Source organism: Centroberyx gerrardi, chromosome 15 (genome assembly GCF_048128805.1).
Source record: "Centroberyx gerrardi isolate f3 chromosome 15, fCenGer3.hap1.cur.20231027, whole genome shotgun sequence".
NCBI lineage: Eukaryota > Metazoa > Chordata > Actinopteri > Beryciformes > Berycidae > Centroberyx > Centroberyx gerrardi.
This window is the reverse complement of record NC_136011.1, coordinates 16466046-16492933: the sequence shown is the minus strand read 5'-3', so window position 1 is coordinate 16492933 and position 26888 is coordinate 16466046. Positions and strand designations below refer to the sequence as shown.

The 26888-nt window shown below is 44.5% G+C and overlaps 1 protein-coding gene across 2 annotated transcripts in view; it reads right to left on the bottom strand.

The window, feature by feature from the left end:
• Positions 1-26888, bottom strand: part of kcnma1a (potassium large conductance calcium-activated channel, subfamily M, alpha member 1a) — a 138034-nt gene that overhangs the window by 83326 nt on the left and 27820 nt on the right. For both annotated transcript variants that reach the window (XM_078288582.1, XM_078288583.1), the window contains exon 2: positions 19867-20034. In XM_078288582.1, the coding sequence (XP_078144708.1) occupies positions 19867-20034 (168 nt within the window). The remainder of the gene's footprint in view (positions 1-19866; positions 20035-26888) is intronic.

Sequence of the window (26888 nt, the reverse complement as noted above, 5' to 3'; positions counted from 1 at the left end):
CTCTGGAATAGGCTCCATTTAACCCTAGTGGCCTCTATGAGATAGATGTCTGCATTGTACCTAGGCAACAAAAACAGTGATTGACGGGGGAGAGGGTGGGGGTGGGGTGGGGGGTATGAAGGAAAGCCGCTCAGGTCTGACAGGATGACAGCTCCTAAAATGAGCTTCTGTCAGTAGGAGATGAAGAGGAGGTGTGCGGGGATCTGTTACAGACGGCCCGGACAACCCGTCTAAAAAATCTCCTCTAAGAGTCCCTCTTTGATACACTATATTGGATCATTAAAACACGAAAGAACTATTTTTCTGTCTACACACTATGAACGATGTGTTAGTGCAGAATTAAACCATCCTCACAGAGGTGGACTTATGGACACTGTGAGCTGTACGGTATGTTCTAGATACTAGAAGGGCAGGCCATCCTACCTCCACAGCATCCTCTATCTAGTGGCAGCCTTCCCCAGAGACCAACACTGTGACCATGACCTTGAATGTTCACAGAGGATTCTAATAGGTGGAAAGAGAAGGAGAGAGGGAGAAAAGGCAAGAGAGAGAGGAGATGAAGAGATGGAGCAGGTGATGACGGGAGATGGAAGGATGAGAGAATATTAGAGAGAGCACCCCCTGGGACATAAGGAGAGCTCAGAGGTGGCAGAAAATGGCTTGTGGCAGAGACAGAATGAGAGCGAGAGATAGCGGCTGAAGAGAAAGAGGGGTGGAGGGATGGAGAATATTAGAGCATGTCCTCTAAGGCACAGCAAGAGCTTAAATGCCACAGCGTGTACGTGTCTGTGCGCGTGTCTTCACCGCTTTGTATGTGTGTGAGAGCGCGCAAATCATGTGTGTACATCTTCTTTGTGTGTGTGTGTGTGTGTGTGTGTGTGTGTGTGTGTGTGTGTGTGTGTGTGTGGGCATGTGTGTGCTTGAGCGTGAGACAGAAGGGAGGACCCCTACTGGGATTATGCCAGCGCGGAGAAGATGAGAGGACGCATGTGACCAGACTGCAAAGTGCCGGTGACAGCATTAGAGGGGAAAATTGTTCACCTCAACCATCATATCCATTCTCCACCCGACACCCACCACAGGCGCTTATAAATGGCTCCTTTTAAACACTGCAGCAGAATAACGAATGAATTTTATAGAGAGCTGCAGCAAGTTAACACAGTGTCCATAAATGCATGCGTAGCTGGAGGGCAAAGTTATATTTAGTGACATGGGACTGTTCAACCATTGTAAATTAAGGGGTAAGTTAGCCACGTATTAAAGATTTACCAAGGGAGTTCAATGGAGGTTCTATGTGACATCACACCAGGGACTGGGGAACTCTGGGTAAAGTGTGGCATTTCCCTGTTGGATATCACAGGTCCAGAAACTTGTCCCCAAGCCTAAGGGTCTCTAGAGTCACAAAGTGTCAGTATGTTTGCCACAAGCCCACAACTGAGCCACAGCCTCACTGAGGAGAAACTTAACAAGGAGAGCGTCATCTCACCCCGACCCAATTTTTCTCAGTTTTTTTCCACCCTTCGGGCCAGTAGGTCAGAGTTCTAATTGCCCCTAGTATATTTTTACTGTCCCAGCAGGCAAAAATGAAAATAAACACCTTTTCAGAAATTAAAAAGGTATTACTATAAAATGTATAATAGTGACTCTTCATAATATACAGCAGCAAAGTGACTGAAAGAAACTACAAAAAAGTAAATCATTGATGTGTGTGAATAGCTTTGAAATGTATGATAATTATGTTAAATTCAAAAGCGTAAATTTGCCCTTGTTGCACTTACTGTATTCATAGATGAGCCCTCATATACATGTATACCTGATAGAGGATTTTCTGAAACGTAACCAGTAACATGAGAAAAAAAAAAAAAAAAAGATCTGTCTTGCCAATACATTAATCAGACCTGATGACGGGTTGTTAGCTACCTGCTTTGCCAAAATACCAGCTAGGTGTTGCCGGCTCTTGTTGTGGGAATCAAGTGTTTGCAGTAACTGTCAGTGAGTTTAAAAATGAGCCAGTTTGCCAGTCAGCCAAAAACAGACCAAGCGGACCAAGACTGATTGGTAATTTTACAGCTGAGGAAACTGTTGCTTCCATTGTGATAAAAACAGGCTATTACTTTTCATTTTGTAGTTTGAAGAACCCACCACCAAGCTCCCCCCACACATGCTGAGTTGCAACTTCTCCAATGTAACTGTCCAAAAAGTCACTAGAAGTCACAAGATGACATCAGATACTAATTTGCACATTAATTTGCTATAATGGGGAGCAACAAAGCTTCCAAGTTGGCAGCAGTGGTCACTGGATCTAGTCTGCAGTGGCAGTCAATCTAATTGGTCAGAAAAAGCACATCAGAGAGGAGAGTGGGCCAATGGTAGAGCAGAGAGGTGCCAATATTAGACTTATCACCAAGTGAGACTTAGTAAGACGGTAAGACCAGAAACGTTTTTGAGGCACTGGCCCAGTTAGGCCACTGACTGACCAATAATTTGTCTCAAGTCAAAGTCTTACTGGTCCCGGGCCATCAGGCAATCCTTATTGTTGAACCCTGAAAAGGGAAAAATTGCTCTTAAATGAGATGAAGAGGTGATAGATATACTGTATGTGAGAGTGTATTGCCTTTAGTAGAAGGATTTTACTGCAAACCTGTCTGTATGTAGCACATAAGCCTAAAATCTTATCACAGTGCTGTGATATTCCCATGCTTTCAGTTCGACCAAAATGACCTGGTGGGCAATTCTATGCATTTGTTCCCATATATCAAAACTCCACAATAAAAGTCCTGTTCCTGTGTAATGATAATAATGGACGGAACATGATGAAATCTTAGAGGGTCTGTTCTTTAACTAGGACAAATTTTGAATGCACCCCAGCATTCACTTACTCAGAGGGGAATCATCTCATCAAGGAACAAGTTACATGGCACTTTAAACAAAAAGCAGCAAGAATATGAACTGGTTAGGTCTGACAAGCAAACACCTGCCTCTCTGACATACTGTTTGAGAGACAACACAAACACAATATGCATTCACAAGCAGCCCAGAAAAGTTTTTGCACATTGTTTTGGCTTATTTAGGTCACCATTCTCCTCATTCACCTTATCTTAACCGTCCCTGAATGAGGAAATAGTGAGCGGTCAGCATCTTCACCATGGAGAAGTGGTGAGAATTTTTAACCAATATATTTTTAAATGAGTGCAACTCGGCTGCAGGCGTCAACACAAGAAAAGTACAACTTTCCCTTCAATTAATTTGTTTTGATACAGCTTATAGGGGGAGAAATCTGTAGGGTTTACAACATAATACCAAACCATAAACATGTGACGCAAAATAAACATACCAACATCACATCAAAATATGCAGACATTTAGTTAATTATTACAAATAAATACTGTAGCTCTGGAACCTCATGTACCAATGTTGGTCTGGGATTGAATTCTTCCAAAATCTCCTCTACTCTGTCTCCTCTACCCTGTATCCCATAAGCCTCAGTAAAGACTGCCCACTGACCTTTAAAAAGATGGAAAAGCCATTCAGAGGAAATATAAAATATTAAAACAGGTGGCAGTAGAAAATAAAAGGATCTCCCCTTAAGACCCCTCTCTTCTGCCATGCAAGGAATCTTTGCAGTCTAGCAACACTCAGTGAGCCATTCCTGTGTGTTTGTTTACAAACTCGCCAGTAGTGAATGAAATTTAAATCTGCAGGGATTACAGTCGTTTCTGGTTTTGTGAGGAGAAGCCAAGGAGCAGTGTGAGCTGTCACCACTGATCACGCTACTCTTCATACCATCTCTGCAATCATATTCAATTTCAGACAGCGTGTCACAAGCCTGTGTACATGTAGTTTAATACTAGTAGCAGTGTGTGAGAGAGAGTGTAAGAGATGAGGAGTGTGAGAGAAAAGGAGTAGGTGGCCTAGTGGTTAGAGAGACTGAAAGGTCATAGGTTTGATTCCTGAAACAGACAGTGAGCATGTTCAGATGCACAGAAATGTTTTAATCTTAACCCACTTAAGGCACTACTATGATTTTATAAATTGTAAACACCTTTATCTAATTATCTTAGAGAAAGGTCATAATCATAGTAAACGTATCATGATTAAGACACAATCTTTCGAGCATGTAAATGTCTTAGTCAGATTTATTTTTTTATCACAGTACTGGTGTGCATGTGCAACGTACCATCCACCAATAGCCAGCAAGGTATTTGCATAATCGGTATAATCTCCCATCAGAGCAAGGAGAAATGACCGGTCAATCTACAGTAACAAAATGAGGAGGAAGGAAAGTGAGTACTAAAAGGTAGTGTTTTTGTGGCTTACTCTCTGTCTGGTCTGCAGGTCATAATGTATTCAGGTCACTGCACTGTTGTCTAGGCACCAGTTACTGCCACACAATTCCATTATGTACTTTTAATCATAGCATAAATCATCCCTGCCATAGTTAATAACATCAAAACTTTATCACACCAATGCCATTTCTATTACAATGCATGCAGAGCAATTACTTTGTCTGATGCCTATTCTGCAATTCGGCGGAACCTTTCATCTTGCTCCAAAAAATGTCATACTGCATTTGGCTGGAAGAGGGTAAGGGCGGGCCCTGCCAAATATGGAATTAAAAACTTCTGTTTCCCTCCCAATAAGGCTAATGGATGGGGCCGCTCACTGAGTGTATTTAGATAAAGCAATATAGCCACTTTTTGGCCGCGCCACATCCTGTTTTCTCTTTCCTTTTTTTTAAAACAAACCCTCCATATAACCCACACGTCCCCCGGCAGGCGAATAGGTTTCAACTCAGAAGAGACGCAGCGGTGACATGATCTTTATCTAATTAAATCAAGGTTTCGTTTAATTTCCTGAAGGTTAATGAGAAGTTTATCATCCGCGTCAAAGCCCACTTTCGCTCACTAACAATGTAGTGGCTTCTGATAAGGTAGAACGCTCGCTCGCAGCAAGGTGAAAGAAGGGAGCGGGAGCCGCAGAAAAGGAAAAACCTATATTAGTATTCTGTGCTTGTTGGCAGGCTATGAGTAAAGTGGAGAGCAGGAGCACCTCGGTGTATCCCGCCACTGCTGGGTGTGTGTTACATCTGATCTAGCCCTAAACGCAGCCGTCCAGCTCAGTCAGCCAGGTGGATGGTTGCCTGGGCCCTGCGAGGGATGACCTCACCAGGAAAAACATTTTAATCAAGACCTGTCTACCTCTAGCTCATGTAGCAGCAGGCTTCAGCAGTCTAACATGGACGCCTCTGCCTGTCTCATTATCCTCTGCACAGATCAGGACACATAAAGGAAGCAGCAGGATGAGTGAAGGTATCATAGTGAACGCTCAGGCAGTTGCTTTCACCACACAGGCCCTCTGACTGTGGAGTGTGAAGGAGTTGAAGTCTCTCTCATACAATATTGAAAACAAAGGCAACATATTTCATATTCAGTTTCAATAGCACTTACCCGGCCCTCAGTATGCTATTGTAATTTTGAGTTATGACGGGGTAGGGGAACAGAAGGCTAATTTGCTAATGGTTCTGTTCCCTTGCCTTTTGGGATGTATATTATTAATTCCACTTTAGTCATACAGTTATTCAGTCAGGAGATAATTAATATTCTCCCTCCCTAGCAAAAAGATAGCTAATCCAGCTTCACCAGAAACAGCAAGTGGAGGATTTCACTGTCTCAGTTATAGGAGCCAGTGAGGGGAACAAGACAAACCTGGCACCTTAGAAAGCATTGACTGACTCCAAGGACAGTGCTGAGCATTTAAGACAAGACGAGTAATAATGTATTAAATGTTGTGCTAAAGTATATTAATAACTGTAGTCCTTTCTCCCTTTCCCAGGAAAATTCCACTCAAATATAGTTTTAAATGTCTGACCATCTATTTCCACATCTGAGGAACTTCCCAACATTTTTTTTTGTAGTGTAATTAAAATTAATAAGCAAATAAATGAATGAATGAATTCAATTAATGAATTAATAAACACTGGTACGTGAGCGGTAAAGTCAATTAATTGTACGTGTGGTTTCTCACGAAGTCCTGACCCCTATTAAGAAGAAATCGAGCCATGCTCCACTCCCGTATCCATCAGTTCCACCTCTCACCTTTCCTCTGATGATAGCCTGTTGGTTTGATTGATTGTTGACCAGCACTGACACGCATATCAATATTCAATACCTGCTCCGACACACTGTCTGTGAAAAGTTCAGCCGCTCGCCGCCTGGAAGGCTACACAGTCGTTCCCCTGAGATTGAGGATTTTATGGGTTTAATATCAGAAACAAGCCTTTTACAATCCACACTCTCCATCTCTCCATTCCCAGTCCCCAGCCTCCCGCCTCCCCCATCATCCCCGGTCTCCGGCAGGATTGAAAGTGCCACATAAAGCTGTTTTATACAATCACATCTCAGATACTTGCATGTACAATTACTTTTGCAGGGCTGTCATAGAAGCAATTCAAACAGGGTTTGGGGCAGAGCCCCCCTGGTGTCCATCAATCCAGTTACAAACTATGACTGCAAGACCTTTACTTTTGTTCTTTCTGATTTAATTCCAATCTTATTCCATCCTGAAACTCAGATATTGAAAAAGAGGATAGGAAGGACGGAGGCACCCAGGGATGGTGGAGAGAGAGAGAAACAGAAACAGAGAGAGACAGACGGAGGGCAGAAAGCTCACTCCTGTGAATAAGAGATGTGATGTTGCCACGGTGATATGCCACTTGTGGGAATAACTGTGAATGCAATGTGCCAGAGAGAAGCATATAGCTGCAGCAAAGTAATAAAAGTGAATCACAAAACCAAGCCATCATTCAGTCTACGGGGGCCTGGATGGGCTGGCCCTTTGTCCCCTCTGTCAGAGAGAGTTATACGCTTTCATTACTTCATTTAAGTAGCCCGGTGATGGACCTCTAAAATCCCCAACTTCGTTGGTTTGCAGTCAATCTATCAATGGAATTGTTTTCAAAGGAGATACTAAAGTCAATGGAAGCATTAAACACTGTCTTTTTGAATAACTGTTGAGAAACTAGATATTTACTACCTTGTAATCCAGAGGTGATGTACTTCTTGGGGTTAAATACAGTAGAGTGTGGCTGAAATGTGTAAAATGCGTATGGCTGAGACTTGTGAGCAGGTTCATTAGCCATGTGATAAACATGTTACAGTATGACATGATGTAAAGGCTGAACAAGTTCATTAACTATGTGCTGAACACCACACAGTCTGGCATTTCTCAAAAGCAAGATTACCGCAGCACAGCCCGGCTGCTGCTGTCTAAATGAAACCAGTCAAGCTAGTTTACAGTGGATGTGTTTATGATGAGGGAAGAGTTTCTTCATTCATTGGTATTGATTTAACCTGAAGCGTAATAACTGCCAACCGTCACTTTGACAGTGTGCTTGAGCCCAACTGTAAGAGCAGCCATGTGCAAATCACACACCATAATCACAATGAACACACAAGCACTCATGTACATACAGCATATATACACTCACTTTATACGTGGACACACATGCCTGTTTGCGTGCGCTCACACACAGCTGTGTCCTTGACTGGTAAGAAGATGTACTGATAAGAAATTAACACTTCTAAGCCTGCTGATCTGTTTTTATATGGTCTGACTCATTCATTGGTGTTCAATGTCTAATGTCAAAAAGGAGAAGAGAGGAAAGGAAAGGAGGGGAGGGGAGAGGAGAGGAGAGGAGAGGAGAGGAGAGGAGAGGAGAGGAGAGGAGAGGAGAGGAGAGGAGAGGAGAGGAGAGGAGAGGAGAGGAGAGGAGAGGGAAAAGTCACTGCTCTTGGTCTTTCTTTGATGCATTGAGGCTTTGAAGTCAATACTGATGCAATTTGGGGCCAGAGGCAGAGGCAGACCTACAAACCATTTAATTAGCACCCTGCCATGGCTCCTGACATGAGAGAGCATCAGTAACAAAGCCAAAATGCCTCCACCTCTCTGATTCGCTCACCAGTGAGACTATAGATGTCGGTGTGAAAGAATAATCAGCTAAAACACAATAGCCTCACAGCAATGCCGGGAGACAGGGGGCTTCCAGGAAAATCCCAAGTCAGCAAGATAATTATACCAAACAAAGTAAATTCAAATTGAAACAACTATGCATTTCAATGCATTTAACAAAATTTTTAACACTATATCAGGCTCAATCCTAATATGATTTTCTCTTTGATTGTTAGCTCCCTTGTGCCATCGTTTCTTCCCATTCCCCATCCTTCCTTATCTTACTTTCACCCGCCCTACCTTACAATAATCTCTTTCACCCTCCCTCCCTTCCTTTGCCTCTTATATCACCGCCGATAGTCCCCTAATGATCTCATGGAAACTGTGAGCAGCGGGCTGGTGGAGGTGATGTGTTTTAGGGACACTGTGCGGCCGTCCCATCCCAGGAAACAGAATCCCAGTGGGGGTAAACGGATCTGAAACCTGGCTTAGCAGATGGTCCCCACTCTGCTGACTCCTGTGATAAGCAATTAGACACGCAAATATGACACGAGTGACAACAGCATATTCAGAACGAACCTGAGACCATATCAGCCATATCTATGGCTGGGTTTATACCAGCACAGGAGTCAGAGGGAGGTCAATAAAGGGGTGAAATATGAAGACATGACCCACTATGCCTACACATAAGAAAACACACATGCATGCGTACATGTACACACACACACACACACACACACACACACACACACACCCCCGACCAAAAGCTGCCATTAAATCATGCAACCTCTGTGAGATACTGCACAGCACAGTAGGGGGGTGTTTCCCATCAATATAAAACATTATGTGACAGCCGGTTTTTGTTGCCTCTTAGTTCAATTTTAAGGGGGAGTAGAGCCATATCATCCATCTTCCACCACTGATGTTGCTGCAATAACAACCTCTCCACCCTATAAAGCAGAGGAAGGGATGCAGTCAGCCCCATCTCCTCTGATCCTTTCACTCCCACACTCTCTCTCTCTGACTCAGACCTGCTGATGTATAGATGGTGAAACTGAGAGAGGAGCGGAGAGGAGAGAAGAGGAGAGAAGCTAGTACTGTAAATCATTCCACAGAGCAAGTGAAAAGCCAACACCAAGATAGTGTTGAATGTTAATAATATGATACTTTATCGATCCCCATAGGGAAATTCTCTTTTTGCTTGCCCCGGAGAACACAGTCGATTACAGAGCAGCGCTTCTGCAGCTGGTAGAGATTCAGTGTCTTGCTCAAGGACACTTCAGCCAGGTGGATGCTAGCCGAAATAGAGGCATGAACCCAGGACCTCCAGTTGAAGGACGGCCTCTCTATCCACTAGGCCACCGTGCTACTATATATAAACATTCGGTAGATATTGTTGAAGTCCCTCCACCCTGCATCTATCCTATGCTTGTACTGCAGGATTTTCCAAACAATTCTTCTTGAGAGTAGAGCAACAGTGCGGCAAGCCAATAAAAACTGTAACTTTTACAATGGCTACATCTCTGCTATAAATGTATAAGAAAGAGATTTGGCTTCCTCTGCACCACAATAATGCACTTCTGAATCCACAGGGAAATAAAGGAAAATTATTTGCACTAATGCAAATCAATAGTGTTTTCTCTCCTTACAAATCTTGGTAATGTCCTCGGTTCCTAATCCTGTTTTTTGGGAAGCTTTAAGAAATGTGCCTGGCTGGCAGTGATAATGGTGTTGGATCCGGTTGGATCAATGTGATGCTGCAAGTTCTGACCCAGTAGGTGTGCGTCATCCCACAGGCTCTGAGTCACTCAGCGCTCCTCCCAGAGACCGTATACCGGGCGGCCGTGACAATGATGCGACAGGGAGAACGCTGTCTGGGAGGTGACAGGGGGCTCCGCATGACAAACAGTAGAATGTCTGCATCCTCTGTGACAGCCTACTTAGGTCTCTATCTGTCTGCACGCAATTTTCTGCCTGTCCGTTTGCCCATTTGCCTGTCGACTGTCCGCTCTGTGCCTGTCTACCTCTCTCTCTATCTGTCTGTCAGTCTATCTGCCTGTCTCTAGCCTGCAGTCAAATGTGCTTGTGACTATAAATGGAATCTAATTTCTGACTACCCTGTCATTCCTGAGCCTGGGGTTTCAGCAGAGCATAAATAATCATATTGTAAAAAGTAAACAGAATGCCATTATTGCAGTCACTTGCTGAGACTCAAGGAAGGCCATATTTTAATTACCTAATAGCATGGACTGCCTGTTCAAAACCCACGGTGGGTTTGCTGTAATTAGCTAAGTGATTTTGGATTTCCTTACAACACACTCCAAGGGCTTCGCCACAAAAGCTGTGCACACAAACAACAGGTCTGTGAAATAAATGATGAAATGCAATACATTTAAACAGAACTTTATTTCTTTGTTTCATGCATTTGAGTTACAGGGACATGATTTGATTTGTGATTGTTTTTTAGAATGAATGGGCAGATCCCTTCGTCTAGCCCCAGAGCGAGGACAACGAATGAGCCTGTAATGTCGCCACGATGTCTCAGACACACAGCCTTGTAAGTCACAGGTGACTTTGATTCAATAAGGAGAGGGACGGATAGCCAGCTAAGTGAAACACCACTCCTGCGTCTGCTCTCCTGACCTTTTCGGAGGCAGGGTGGGAGGGACAAAGGGCACAAGGGAGGGAGCGAGTGAAGACGGGTCTAGGTCGTTGACTCTTTTGTAATAAAACTCCAGGTGGCAAATGGGCGGGTTAATAGATAGGGGAGAGAAAGAACGAGGGATGGTGAGTCATCCCACAGAACGACTCAGAATTATGACAGGCCCTAAAGGGGGCTGCAGGGAAAATCATTCATGAGGACAAATTGAGACCAAATTGAGGACTACTATTTCAAAGTTGTAAAACTTTGCCTGGTGTGCTGCAAATTGAACCCTGTGGGATGCTAATGTATTGGATGATAACAAAGGAAAAAAAATACAGGGACAATCACAACTACAAGTACACAACATACAGTGAATGGAGTTATCCATTAAGTGATACTAACATTTTTTTTTCAGCCCCGGTGTATATTTCAAATACAATTGTCTGGATCGTTCTCTTGTGGTTTATCTTACAGTTAAAGAACTCTAGCTGTAACTCTAGTTCCTGGCCCCTCTCCTGCTCTTACTTGACAGAATTTGAAATGGAGTGTTTTCAGGATAACATAATACAGTGGGCTGCAGCTTCTGCTTAAGTATGCATGCTCAGATATACAGCACTATGTCTGCTTGCTGAGTGAGAAAGCAGTGTGTGAATTTATACCAGCTGAAACGATGCAGCATGATGGCAGGACTCCCTGTTGCTTTTCTTTCCTCCTATGACACCCTGCTTTTCCTCTCCTCCCCTCCTCCTCTCGCTACGCTCCACCACCGCTCAGCAGACGACTTATATTTCTTATGTGGCGGCAGCCCAGAAAAACGGAGCCAGCAAGGCTGACTTCACACAACAGACCTGTGGCCATACTATGAAAATACATTTTACTGTATGCGTAAATCCCAGTGAAATGTAACAATCTAAAACTAAAACCAGGCAAACTAAATCAAACTAAAAAAAATGAAGCTACTGGAAAAACTGACATAACATAAACTTAACAAAACTAGTTAACATAACATACTATCTATCTCTAAAAATAACTGAAATCCAAAAAATATGAAGCATGATCTCTCCTTCCAACACATTAATACATGCTGTAGAAAATAGTAGAGAAAATAATAAAGTAATCTAAAGTAATTCTCTGACAGTGTGTACTTGTGCCTTGCTTTCTTTAACATTGAACACATACAGAGCTAAAGCTACAGCTTCAGATGTTATTCTGCTTTGCTCTGACCATCATTAAACTAAAACAAAACAAAGCTAAACTGAAGAAAAATTAAAGTCAACACTGAAAGCAATAATTGTACATTTACAGTACATAACTGCCTAGGAAGGCTGATTTGCAGTATGGAAGGGCCACAGCCATGACTTCCTAGCTTGAGTCCAACCAACCCTGTGACTAACCAATCCCAGATCTGTCTACTGAGGAATCCATTCAGTTGTCTAATCTAATATTTCAATTCAATATTTTGAATGACAGAATCTATACTCTCTACAAAGCAGTTTCCTCATTCATTTATCCACAGTGCCCAGTAGCTCTGGATTTATATTATATTCCTATTGTAATGTGTACAAGGGACTTTGGCTGGCACCACACCCATTCACTCTCTCTCTCTCTCTCTCTCTCCCTCTCTCTCTCTCTCTGCAGTGCCTGTCCCCTGTGGTCCCTCCAGCATAAACAGCCATTCATCACCCTTCAGAGGGCTTAAGTCAATGCCAATTGGATTGCCATCGACTGAACTGATAAATTATGGCAAATGACAAATGAATAAGCTGTACAGCTAGCTAAACTCAGGAACTGGGTGGAAGGAGGGAGACAATGAGACAGCCTGGAGGCTTCAGAGGGCACCGAGTTTGGGTAAAGGGAATAGGAGCCAACTGGCTTAGAAATTGAGTTTCATTATGGAGGAACACAGTGCCTGAGTAAAGTATCATGTCACTGGATGTTGAACAGAGAGGTGAAAAATTGATGGATTCGTCCCTGTCCGCCGCTATTAATTTAGGATCTAATTTACAGAGAAATTGGGTTGTGGAGCGTGTTTGACGTTTCCTGGAGAGATGGTCTCTGTGGCTATTGACTTTATTTCTCATATCAACTTTGGACAGACACCGTGGGGATTGTGTGTGTGTGTGTGTGTGTGTGTGTGTGTGTGTGTGTGTGTGTGTGTGTGTATGTGTGTTGCCGTACACATGTATTTCTATGTGTCTAGTGTATGCTTGCATATGTGCCTGTTTGTGTATGTGGGTGTTTGTGTGATTGTTGTACAGATTCCACATAAAGCCTTTATAGCAGCGATACATATTGCTCCCCTTGGATGGATAAAACAGATTGTTGTACAGGGCCTCGCTCTTGCAACTAGAGGCGATATATTGAATGAAATGCCATATCTCACCGGATGCATAAGAAGAGACATATGCTGCCTGTTAGTTTTATGCTTTGGGATGATACTACTGCCTCGGTGGAGGGTGATCCTGCAGGAGATTGTGCTGTGTTGACAGCTGTATCCATGCTGATGAGTTTACTGACAGCAGTAAAATTAGTTCCACACACTCCACGGGAAAGCGCAATTAGCCAGCCCAAACACTACACACATGCACACACACGCAAGTACACATCCACCCATGCAGCAGTGGGAACACATCCGCATGCACACACATCGCTCGCATACACATACGTTCGTGGGCATACTCAGGGATGCAATATCGCAGACTCTGCCAGTACCCGACGGCTGCTGTGAATACCGCAAATATACGCTTATGCAAGCCCAAAGGCCTGTCAGTACAAAAAAATATGCATGTACACACAAACAAAAACAAACATATACTCATACAGCACATACAGGCGCATACACATTCTCAACTCACACACGCACATTACAAAACCCGCTACCCACTCATAACAAACACGCCGTCTGAAAAGTAGAACACTGTGAAGGACAGCTGTTCTCTGTGCAGGCAGGAAGGCATTCATGGTGAGTGTGAGAGAACACATTCACACTTATTTTCTCCACCACGGGACATCTGAGGACACAGGGAAACACAATGGATCCTCCCCGCAGTGTCCTCACACACTTCGCACAATCTCACCTCGTCTCCTGCCAAGACGCACACCGTAAGCAACTGTTTTGACACATAAGCCAGAGAGAGAGAGAGGGGAACAGAGAGAATGAGACGGAGAGGGGCAATCAGAGGCAGAGGTAGAGAGGGAGAGAGAGGGAGGGAGAGAGAGATGGGCGTGGTGCCTCTCAAAGTCTCCAATTCAAAGTCTGCTATGGAAATACGAACGCGCTGGATTGATTGTTATTGTTATGTGTGTGTTTGTATGTGCGGTCACTCTGCTGCAGAGACAGAGACAGACGTGTTATATTGGCAGATGATAGGGGTCAATATGCAGAGTGCCATGCAGTGCGTGGGTGGATGGGTGGGCAGAGGGATGACCATAGGGTAGGGAGCAGGCCATGTGAACAGATGGTCCCTGGTTCCCACCCAAGATCCCATTAAGAAAGATGGCAGGCAGGGCTGACCTATTTCTGGACCCACCGTGCCGTGCAATCCACTGCACTGCGAGATCGGGGAAAATCTACATTCAGTGGTTGTAATCCTTGCCATTTTTGTTGGGCATTATGGGATTAAATACATTGTTTCCGTAGCGTTAATGCAAGAGTCACTTATAGATGAGATGCCGTAGTAATGCAGCACAACAACTCGCATATTTCCAGCTGTCCAACTACTCACTTCCCGGGACGCTGTGCCCTTGAGTGCTTAATGAGGTCTTTCTACAAAGCGTCTGGGGTGATACGGTTGTCAAGAGTCCGATGAGCCATCCACTGCCAGACCAGAGGTGCTTTTTACGGACGCTGCCTTTCACCTATGTTCCACACGCAGCGCCTTTGTGTGGACAGCTGTCTCGTGGGGCTCAGAGAGACACTTCCTCCTTAAGCTGCAGCTGGCGCTTAGTCACACTTCACTTCCTGCTCCGCTCGAGTCCGCTTCCAGGCCCGTCTGCGCACAGACGTCCCATCCGCCCATCTATCAGACGCTGGAGAACTCTTTCAAGGCCGCTTTCAAATATTTGTAATTGGCTATTATTGGATAATTCAGGTAGCTTTTTTCTTCTCCTCTATTATTGATGATTGCATTTCTAGCAGAGGTCAAGCTCGATTATGTTTAAGTTTATTGTCCCTACCGCTTCTCCCTTTCACCCTGAGTTTGGTGTCGAGTAAAAGCTACACCGGAGGCAGGTCGTGTGTGAATGGGGAACTAAATATTTGATTAGGCTTTATTGTAAAGGTGATGGCCGATACAAAAAGCTAAAGACCCATATAGAGGAGCGACACTGGTATCAATCATTCCTCCCTGGCTTTTATAAGGCACACAAGGTGACACTGACCCTAATCGAAATTGGATATATGGCAGTGTGAGTGTTGGGGGGGGGGGAGGGAAGGGGAGATTTGTGTAGGTTACAGGAGAGGCTATGATCACACAAGGACAAACAACTTTGATGAACGACCAGTCTGAGGAAACAATGTATTATCGGCACCCCTTTCTCGCAAAGTCACATATATAAGGCGCGTGCACACAAAAATGTACACATCCGCTCACACACACATGCATGCGCACATACACACAAATGCTGTGTGCACCTGCTGCTCTTTGTTGACTGTTATTACATGGGCTGAGAAATGACATGAGCTGTAATAGCTTTCTACTCTCCCTGCCTATGGCTTAGGATAGCAGCTCTTTCTAAATAGGCCACTGATGAGCAGAATGAGCCGTTTCTCATGCAGCACATCTCTGGTTTAAATGGTTATGCAGCGAGGATGGATATGTGTTCATTTCGTCCCATCAGAGTCGAGCAGCAGTTTGGCACAGTCACATTAGGCCTCAATAACAAACACAACAGGCCTTGTTCTTCTCACGCCGGTAATTCGGCCCGCATGGGGAAACAATATGAGGGACTCCTGGGCCAAGCTGCTGCCACGGGTGGATTTAGATTTGTCTGGTAATTCAATAAGCCTGGGGGTATACTTGATCTTTCACTAGCAGCAAAGTCATCAAGGCAAACAAATGAACAGGGATGGAGGGCTCTGCCTTTCTGCCTACCAAAGGCTATCTGTCTCAATCTGCCTGGCTTTCCCTCTTCCACCTGGATAGAGCGGAGCCTCCATCAAGCTTTAATCCCACCTGTGTGTGTCTGTGTGTGTGTGTGCGTGTGTGTGTTATTTCTGCTGCTCTGCCCAGGCGGACACCCCCCCATGTCAGATGACTGAGCACCGCTACGCGGCAGTTGCTATGGTTACCAGCCAGGTTCTGTGTACACGGATGCTCATCGCAATTTTGATCTGCAGTGAAGCGCTGATGGGAGGGCAAGAGTCCCACAAAATCACCCACCCACACACACACACGCACACACACACACACACACACACACACACACACACACACACAGGCATACTTACACAGATACACAAGCACATACACAATCGTATACATGTATATATGGAGACATGCCAGCATACGTTGTGTGCATACATTCACAAATGTACACATTCCACCCACATGAAGAGATACTCATTCACCTACACAGAGCGCTCATCATCACATATTGTGGTGCATATCATTAGACCTAGCAAGTAAGCAAACACAGCCTGCTGGGCAGAATTATCAACCCCAGCAGAAGTAGCACAAATCACAGTAGGTGATATACCGAGATATCGCTGTGCCTAGAAACCTCTTTAAAGCAACCGGTGCCTCATTTCAACTCCATGTCAGAGAGAAACCAACCAGGAAAATTTCTCACTGACTCTCACCATCATTCTCTACTTCATTCTCCATCTGCCTGTCTCTCTCTTTCTGTGTGCCTGTCTCAATATTTCTCTCTTTTTCTCTCTGTCTCTCCCTCTCTTTTTCTCACACTTACATACACACAGAGCAGATTGGGAGCATTCACGGTCGAGGCAGAAGATGAAAGCGAGAGGGAACTGTGTCCATGCCAGCGGAGCTGAGAGAGTGGGGAAGTGATGAAAGAGAGGCTCATTTAGTAAATTGACAGCTCCCTTCAGGATGCTTCATCTCCTTCACCATGAAAGGGCTGAATCCTGCTCAACTCCCAGCTATTCTCACCAGGCGTGAAGAAACTGTCACATTCCAGCAAACATTAACAATGACAGCGTTAGTATTTTAGTTTGGATCCATTTCTCTCTTTACTCCCACCGCCCGCTTCATCCAGTCCCCAGACGCACACTAGATGTCTGTGCGAAACAGACATATTAATATTCTGATGCAAATTAAGATGTAAAAAGATAGTTAGACAACAGATGAAACAAACAATAGATGGAAAAGAAAGTTTTCAAATTTCCAGCTACAAAGTTCACACACACACCCAAGCACATAAACGCAAATGCTAGTAAATCTGTAATAAATATGTACTATATGCAAGCTCCACGCACCACCTCACCCCAACCATACCCCCCTTGGGTGCTGCTGGGCAATACTCCATGTCGCTGCACTATAGATGAATGGCTTAACATCAACAGCTACAGGCTGTTTTCAAAGGGAAGGGCTGCTGTTCAAGAGAGGTGATGCAGAGACCCACAACATAAGCAAAAATAAGCCCGACTTTCTCTCCCTTCCTCTCTTTGAAGGAAATCACAAAACTGAAAGACACCACAGGAATGCTGTTGCTGGGGCAATTTTGTTCTAGTGCATATTGTTCAGCATGGAAAGGAGGGGTTTACATGAATGGCCCCCGTCCTAATCTGACAGTGTAAAGTCTTGTCATAATCCCAGCAGCCAATAGAATGAGGAAAGCAGCAATGGGCAGCATGCTGCTCACAGCTAACTGTCCGCCTCTGAGTGGAGCTGAGCGGCAGACATCTTGCTAAACTGAGAGGAGGAGCAAATGAGAAACCCTGGTGATGGGAAGGCAGTTATTTTGAAAATACATTGTTATAAGGTGGTGCAGTTGAGAGAATCAAAGATTTCAAATGTAATTACAAGTTAATGCTGAGTATGTTTGTGCAGCCCTCTTATTGAACAGTCCAAGCTGCTATTGGGACATGTAGTTCCACCCCTGAAGCCATCCAGTACTGGTCAGTAGACAGCTGCTAATTCTCTTGTTATGATGATGGCCTGCATGGCCTCTGAAATGGCAAACTGAGAGGAAAATCGAATTTATACGCTGCCCATCCAGCATAATAAAACCCAGCAGATCTCAGCCTGGCACTTCACATAATGTATAAAATGTTTTAGGTGTAAGGTTTTGTTTACTGGAATCCATGTAGCCTCTACTAAAGTTCTAAAGTTTTCCTGCTCAGGATGTCTCAGAAATGGGGATTCAAGTTTGCAACTCACACTCTTGCTGTGCTTGAGTTGCAAAATTGGACTTGGACCTCAAATAACTTAAGGCTAAACTCAGACTCTAGAGTAGGGACTTGTGAACAGGGAATCGCTGTAAGAAAATGGTACCTTTTAAATGAATAAATTATCTAGTTGTGTTTTAAGTTTCATGGTGATACTTTTTTCTATTTTTTTGTTGGGCATTTACATTGTTTAAAATGAGCTGCAGGGCTTGGCTCTAGAGTAAAGTCTCTTAGGAATAAAGAGAAATATGCACATACATAATATGTCAACCCGTTAATGCATAATTGACGTCATGGCAATTATACGCTGATATCAGCAGGTAGAGTAAATTGTTAATGTGTTAGAAAAAATAAACTCAACCAAAGGGGGAACGGGCTGAATGGCAGCACAGCGTCATATATATGAATGACTGCGTTTACATGGACTTGAGTATCCCGGTTATGATCGGGTTTTTGAAGTATCCCGTTTTTGTGTTTGCGCATGTAAACATCATATCCCGATTTCAGAAACCTGGATAAGCCCTTATCCCGGTTTTGAGAAACCCGATTATGCTAGCTGGAGTACTCCGAAAGAAAGAAAGAAACCGGGATACTGTTGCATGTATACATCTTATCCCGGTTTCTGACCGCTGCAGACTACCCGCGCAGGCGCGGCTTCAGCCAAGTGACGTAACAGAAAAACACAAACAATGGCGGCAACGAGAGCGTCTCACTTCTGGAGCGATGAGGAAACGGAGCTTTGTCTTTCGGTGATGAAAGAATTAAATATACTTGGCAGTTTAGATGGGAGAAAGCATCGAAATGCTGACCTATTCAAGTCTGTAGTATACAGACTACAAGACGCCGGTTTCCCAACACGTACAGTGGAGCAAGTCAGCTCACGGTGGAAAATACTAAAGAAACATTACTACATGGCCAAACATCAAAACAAAACAGTCAAATTAATTTAAGGTTAACAGTTACAGAGGAATATCAGATTAACGATTTCAAAATTGCCGGTTTGTGTTGTAAACGTCACAGGCGCCTGCGCAAATAGCATGCAGTAATCAGTAACCGGAATACTAGTATTTATCATGTATACGGGGATATGAATAACCAGATTTCTCTGTGTTCCATGTAAACGCCATATCCCGAATATGATCAAAACCGGGATAAGCCTCATAACCGGGATACTCAAGTCCATGTAAACGCTGTCAATGAGAGCAGTCCAGCTGGATCAGGATTTGGCTCAGTGTGCAAGAAAGAGTGGGTGGGGTGGAGGGTGGGGGGTGAGGAGGGGGTAGAGCTGGAGGAAGGAGGGTCAGCAGGGGAGAGAGGCTTTAACTCATAGCAAGAGAAAAGCCACAGTGACAACCTCTTACCTACTGCACAAACACCGCATATGCTTGCCTCTCGTACTTGACAAATAAATCTCACCCTCACATACACACAGGCACCTGCATGCTGCACACACACATACACACACACACACACACATAAATACGCACACACTAGTCACTTCAGCTGGCAGGGCTACAGCAGAGTGAGTTACAGCGTGCCGCACTGAGTGCATTGCAGCAGAGAGAAGCTGGACGGTGCCAGCCAAATAGCCTGAGATTGGCCACACAACTCTAAGAGATTCAGCAAGGACTGGACATCGTACTATTCTAGATGAGTCATGTGTGACATGCAGTTACACTGGCCTATGTCTCCAACAGGACCTGTATAATACAGGTGAATAAATGTGTGCATGACATCGGATTACTGTCAACACATTTTAAGTGTCAACATATTTTAAGTGTCAACTTTGGCGTGAAACCCAGTTGCAGCCAACTTGGCTCGGGGTACACCACAGTATTGCACTTAACTGATTACGGGCTGGGCAAATAATTACTGTCAACACATGGGATTTGAGATAATTACATCCTCTAAAGTGAATACTCACCAGAACTCTGCCGGTGAGTGTCTGAGCGGAGATCATGACCCCGGCCCAATCTTTGACGGAGGTCATCCATCCCACCTCGCTGGCTGGGACCTCCTCCTTCTCATCAGGATTCTTAGTTGTCCCGTCTGCTGCCTGAGTGATGACGGGGTTGATCACCTTCTGAGCCTCCTGGAGGAAAAAAACACATAGAGAGTTTGGCTTAGGAAATGGAGAACATACAAACAAAAACAGTAGCATGCTCGGAGAGAAAGAGAATCAACAGGGCAGAGTATAAATTCACACACTCTGGCCGGTATATAGTATGGTATTTAACAGTGAGAACTGCGAGATAGACAGACAATATCCTGTTAGGTGGATGACTGGAAGCAGAAAGAGCATGAAGTTTTGTTCTGTGTGTTCCTGAGCACGTGCATGTCCACATTCATGTGACTCGCTACTATCTCTGAGGGGAAAGAAACAGAATTTCACCACAGCCATCACGCCATGAAGGCATCCATCTGCCATATGTTGAATGTGTGTGTGTGTGCATATGTGTGACAGAACGAAAGAACGTATGTGCAGTCGCTCTGTTGCCGTTTGCACATAACGGGCCTGTAAGCTCATTGTTCCTCGGGGTAGAGCGTGGTGAGACTGATGTTCTCATGCAGGCCTTTCAACCATCCATCCTGCGTCTGACTGAGTGAGCAGAGTTGCATGGCTATTCATTGACATGCTTTGCTTGGCAGAGCCGCTGCATGCAGCTGTTCCTCTCCAGCCATTCACTCACTCCTGATTTGACACAAGCAAGCACTCAGCCTCCCCGGCCTTCTGGCAGAAAGGGGAATGAGTAGATTTCTCTACGTTTTCTTAAAGGAAACTTGGTGAAATAGTCCTTGGGGCAAGAAAATCCTGCTATTGGATATACCAGAAACACTCACACACATGCACACATACACACACACATGTACACACACAAAGAGGTAGAGTAAAGGTTAGTGTGTGTCACCCGCAGCCTCGTAAAACCATGGGTTAGGCCCAGCAAATGGCGTCCGCAGAGAATCCCTGGAATTCCAATAACTTTCAGCCCTCTTGATGGCGACCATTGCTCCCTTCCAAGGAGGCAGGCTCGTATTACCCCAGGGTACACATGCAGTACTTTATATTTTACAATGTCCCTCTGCACGGCCCCTTTAGACATCCGACAAGTTGCCATCAAAGTAGATTATGCGCAATGTCAACCGAGTGACATTGAGTGCCCAGTACAGGTTAGGCTGCTACAGCTTGTTTTGATGACCTCATGACATCCAAAAACGATGATGTAAAGAACAGAATAGAACATTGTGGTTACGTTGGGGTTTGTTTTTGTTTTTACAACTGACACTCGGTAGCACATCTCATTCCAGGAACTGTATGGAGCAACAGAGAGATGCAGCCACAGGCCAAACAAAACCACTAGGGTGACCAATATGTGCCTGAGCGCGAGGCAACAACAGCTCGACCGCAGCATGAGTATTTCTGCCGGGCTAAAGAGCAGTGACATTACAGATGAGCCCGAGAGAGTGCTCTGTCCGTTTCAAGAGGATTGTCTGGTCAAATTGGATTACATTTCATAATGATATGGCATGGACACAGCTGCCATTTTCCTAATTTGATTCTACCCTTATAACAATGCCAATAAACTGGCCCTAAAAAGCCTGACTTAGTCATAAGATCATTATCTGCTCCTGCCGTTGGGCCTCTCAATACTGCAGCGGATAATTCAGTTACTTATTATTACTCATATATTGTTACTCATTATATAGCTTAGTGTTAGGGGACCCACAAACTTTTGTGACTGGCATAATAACAATATCTCCATAAAATTATCTATTATAAATGCCATTTAAGACTCAAAAGCATATTCATTTTTCATTCATTTTTTTAATTGAAATGTTACATTAAATGGAAATTTGGTTATTACTGACAGTCAGTCCATTAATGTAATGCTGGAAGCTGGAGGATAAGCTGTAAGTATGCTGTAAATATTTGAATATGTGTGTCTATTTGAGTGTGCAGACTGTGTGTTTGTCCATCCGCCGCTCCCTCTGTCTTCTCTTAAACTCCCAGCCACCCGTCCCTTCTCCTCCATACTCCTACAGCACTGGACGACATAGCCAGGATGCTTCTCTCCTGTCACATGGTGCAAATACTGCACAAGTGTGTATGTGTGTGTGTGAGCGTGCATACATGCTGGTCACTATGCACAAAGATGTCTAAGGTTTCGCTCTGATTGGCTTCGTGCCTGCCTGAAGGCGCTCCAGGCATGTTGTGGTGGGGTCGTATGTGCTGGTCTGTGCCCAGCAGATAAATCTTAGCCAGAAGGCCCCCGCAAGCTCACACTGCACACACATCGACACAGTATTAACGCACTACAACTATAGTATGTCACGTAAGTCACGTCTGGCAGTGAGACAGGGTGACCCGTTTCTAGCTAGACTTGCTACTGTTTCCTTCAGATCTGTTTTCAAGCGCCGCGCAAATGCCTTCAGACATTATTCTTGTCGCAGCAATATTGTGTTAAATACTGACATGCTGCTAACTGACTGACAAGTTCCTAATGTCATATCGCATCACGGAAACACCAAACGACTACGTAATCATGAGGTAGTTCTTATGAGACGAATCACAGTGTGGTTACATGTGAAATGTGCATTCATCTCAATTTCAAGCCCAATTTCAACAAGGATTTCAAGGTAAAATGGAAGATGTTTTTTTTTAAATTTTGTATCTTTTTTTCAATATGTACCGCCACAGCTAGAGAATTCAACCGGGAACAGCAAGCCTCATTGGTATAACCACTACACCTCAACATGGAGGCTAGAAAAAACACCTTCAGCAGCAATAATGTGTGGGTGTGTGTGCATGCGAGCGTGTGTGGTGGAGGGGAACACATGAATAATGGATGCAGTCTCAAACTGATGGTTGAACAGATCGGAAAAGACAATGTAAACAAGAGATTGTTTCTACTTCATTTGAGTGGCCGGCGGTAGGCCTGAGCCAAGGGGGGAGAAGCAGTGAAGCAGCCTGCCATGGGAGAATCCATCTGCCGGCTATATATACACACCTGTGATGTCAAACTGAGAGAGAGACAGAGAGAGAGAGACAGACAGAGAGAGAGGGGCAGAGAGGGAGCAGCAGGAGCCGGGCAAATGTGTTCATACCAGAACTCAGAGGGAAAAAATGCTCCCAAGAAAGCAGTGGAAATTTTTTAATAAAAATGTAAAAGCTGTTGAAGTCAGAAATGCCATAAAGGTTTGAACAGATTTCAGCTCTCAGTGTCTACTCATTTACAGCACTTAGAGCAGCTAGCAAATACAGACACTTTATACTGCTTATAAACCTTAATTTCAAAATATTGATATAATTCCTGTTAACATTTCTAAAAGAAAAACGGATGTAATTCATCCTCCTACTTCCTACTTCCTACTACACAGTTAATATTAGGATTGTACCAATTAACAAAGTACACATGGGAGGCCTGGTAATAATGAATTATGCTAAGGCAGAAAGAGGGAGAGAGACAGATAAAAGATGACACAGAAAGGGAGACAAAGAGAGGGGCTGACAGTGAGAAATCCACAGGACAAGGACAAAGAGACAGAGGCGATGAGAGAAAAAGAATGACACAGAGCCAGAGAATCAGTTAGACAATGAGTCAGAAGGAGGCAAAAAGATAGAGTGACAGAACGATAAAGTGAGGGGGAGATAGAGATAATGACGGAGAGACACAGATACTGAAAGACATGGAGAGCGACGGGAGACTGAGAAACACAGGACAGACAGACAGAGGGGGGGGGGGGGGGGGGGAGAGCGGCAGAGAGAGAAAGATACCGCAAGATAGCGAGATAAACAAGCGGGTGAAAGACAGACAGATAGAGAAGAGGAGAGAGGGAGAAATGAAAAGTGAGATTGAGGGACAAGAGACAGAGAGACAAGTAGGCAGACACAGAGAGAGAGAAAGAAAGGAGAGAGAGAGAGAGAGACATGCCCATGTGACTGTGCTGATCTAACAGGACTTGGCTTTAGCGCAGCTGTTCCTCCGGCTTTCGTCCGCATCACTGGGGAAAACTCTATTCCAGTGTGAGCGGCTATTTATAGCCTCACCCAGGGAGACGTGAAACTAGTGAATCTCATAACACGCTCTGTTCCCCCTGTTTGCTATTTTAATGCCGGTACAGTTACCCAATGTCCCTGGGTTACAGGCCTACACTGGGTCATAGCAAAAGGAAGAGCGGAGAAGAATGGGGAGCCTCTTCAGGGACTGAGACCAACACACACACACACACACACGCACGCACGCACGCACGTGCGCGCAAGGCTGAATCCCACAGCACCATGTGGAGAAAAGCAGTTATTCCTGTCTATAGGTCATGCCTACTGAACCATAGCACTAAGGGGGGTCAAATGGTATAGACTAATTACTATCAGGCCATAGGACGTGAAATATGGCTAGAAAGATGCACCTCCGCTACACATAAATCCCCACACAGCCAATATTCAGCTGCTGTAACACTGTTATTATTATTGAATCTGTATCTGTAACACTGACACTAACTACTTGCGTCCCGTAATGTATGGAAGTGAAACACACAGTCAACACTCAAATAGATAAATACTCCAATAAAAGGCCAGCTGTTAGATACCAATAGGTTGGTTTCCTACAATAAAGAAGAGCATTCTGATATGAGATGATAGGACTCTACGGGCCTAAAGCCTATTGGTCCTGAGGTTAAGGGCTTACGTAGGCTGCCATGTGTTTGATTTAGGGATTACACAGGTACAGCCTGGACCGTAATCTGCTCAGGATGGTACCCATACATGTCACTACTATCAACACAATTATTCTATGGCAACTCAACCAATGTGATTTATATATATTGGGTAGCAGCATAGTAAATCTGCATGTATGGTAGAGTGGCCTGCTGTGATCAAATGAGCCATAAAAACAATATAGCCTGGTCCTGGTGACAAACCTGGAGAAATGTTGCTGATATGCTGGGTTACAGCTAGGTAATAGTCTTTATGTAGCTGAGGTTCTTGCTCAGTGTTTCAGGTTTAGACAGTGTAATTAATTAACAATGACAGATACACCAAAAAATTTGGATTTTAATCAACAGCGAATGGTGCAAAGTGCAGTCAATGGCGTATGGTGCAGGGTGCACAGGGTGTGACGACTCATGTATGTATTTCCATGGCCACACGTGCGCAGTGCACCTGCAGTGCAGTTGGAAACTGGGTGGGGTTAAGAGGAATACATTATCAGTAGGTGTAGTAGGGGCTGGTGTCAGTCACGACCAATCAAATCACCTGTTTTCCTTCCCTTTAAATGCAGTGCGCTCTGCGACACAGCGCTCTGAAAGTTTTGTGATGGAAGAGAACCGTCTGGTGTGGATCCGTCACAAAAGCTTCTCCCAAGAGGAAACTGATGTCTTTGTGCGGAGAGGTGCAGAATCGCCACGAGTGAATATACCTTAAGTTAAATTAGCTTGGGAGGAGATAACACATTTGGTGACCGTTGCTCTGGTCCTAGGAGAACCATTGCCCAATGTAAGAAACGGTTTCAATGATATTAGGCAAAGAGCCCAACAGAACCGGTGGTGGACCACAGGGACAGTTTGGCTACAGGAGGGGGGCGTCCACCAGCCAATCCCTGACATTTAAAGAGGACACGATCCTCCACAATCCTCACTCCATGCATCATGGCGCATACTGAAGGTTCTATATTGGATGACAATAATTCAACAACAGCCATGTGTGTATATAGTTAGAATGAATTAAAAATGTTGTATCTTTATCTTTTTTTTTATTTACATCAAAGTCAAATTGGCCAACATATCAACCATGAAAAGCTTTTGAATGGGATCTGTTCATGCACGCATCGCTTGGAAAAACCACAAAAATAGCACAGGACACCTCTGCATTGACCTGGTCTGAGCAGGCAGGCGGCGCGAGCGCAAATCCAGGTAATCCTTGACAGCAAAACTGCACTGCGCTGCTTGATCGCTACTGACAGACACCCTAGTGTACCTCTCCCCCCACTTCGGCGCGGTCAAGTTCATCAAAATACCAAACGGGTGATCGACGAAAATGCCACTTCCCCGGCGCAAAGCCCCGCCATGCGGCGTCTCAAAAATAGAGCCCATTGAGTCTGATCTATCCAACGTCTGGCAAATATGGCATCGTGGTGTGAGGAGTTGTCTCACCAAGGATGTCAAAGCTATCAATGTCACCGAAAAGGTCGTCCATCTCCAGAATCACATCAGCCCCGTGCTGCCCCTCCATAATGGGCCTATTTTGAGTGCTGCAGGCCTGAGTAGGACTAGATGATTTGTGCACACTGAACTAAACAGGTGGCATCCACAATGTCAGCAAACAAGAAGACACGCCAAAAGGTTTACATCTCTCTGCAAGCAAGTGGCCAGACTACATACTCATCTCCACAACAGGACAGGCACTCATTCCTCAAAATGGCCGCACTCTTAAGTACGCTTTTCATCCCGATTGTTTGAAAGGCAGTAAGTGACGTTACTCTCTTCGGCTGGCGGAAATAAACAATAAGACAGTGATATGAAAAAGCATAATGTAAGCCTGGCAGGGCATGCTGTCTAAGACGTACATTCTTTCATGTCCCTCTCCTCAAACAAAAGAGGGCCGAATAAAGACACATCCGCATTAGTGTTACTTCCCCGCGACTAGGGGGAGAATGAAAGAAAAAAAAAAAACTTGAATGTACAGTTCTGCCGATTCATAATGCTGTACTGCACCTCGGCCATTGATACAGGATTTCAAGCCCCAGTGGTCCGGGATAAAAATAGACCACGCAGTGAATTGTGGGAGACTGAAAGGTCAGCACTTGTCATCCGGTAACCTCTTTGAGTTTTATCATCTTAACGTCGGCAGATAATAGACGGCCAGTGGCTTAAATGAAGGCATATTGAGATGTACGCCGTATAATGGAAGGACCCGAATGAAAGTTTTCCATCAAAACATTTCTGGTGGAAAAA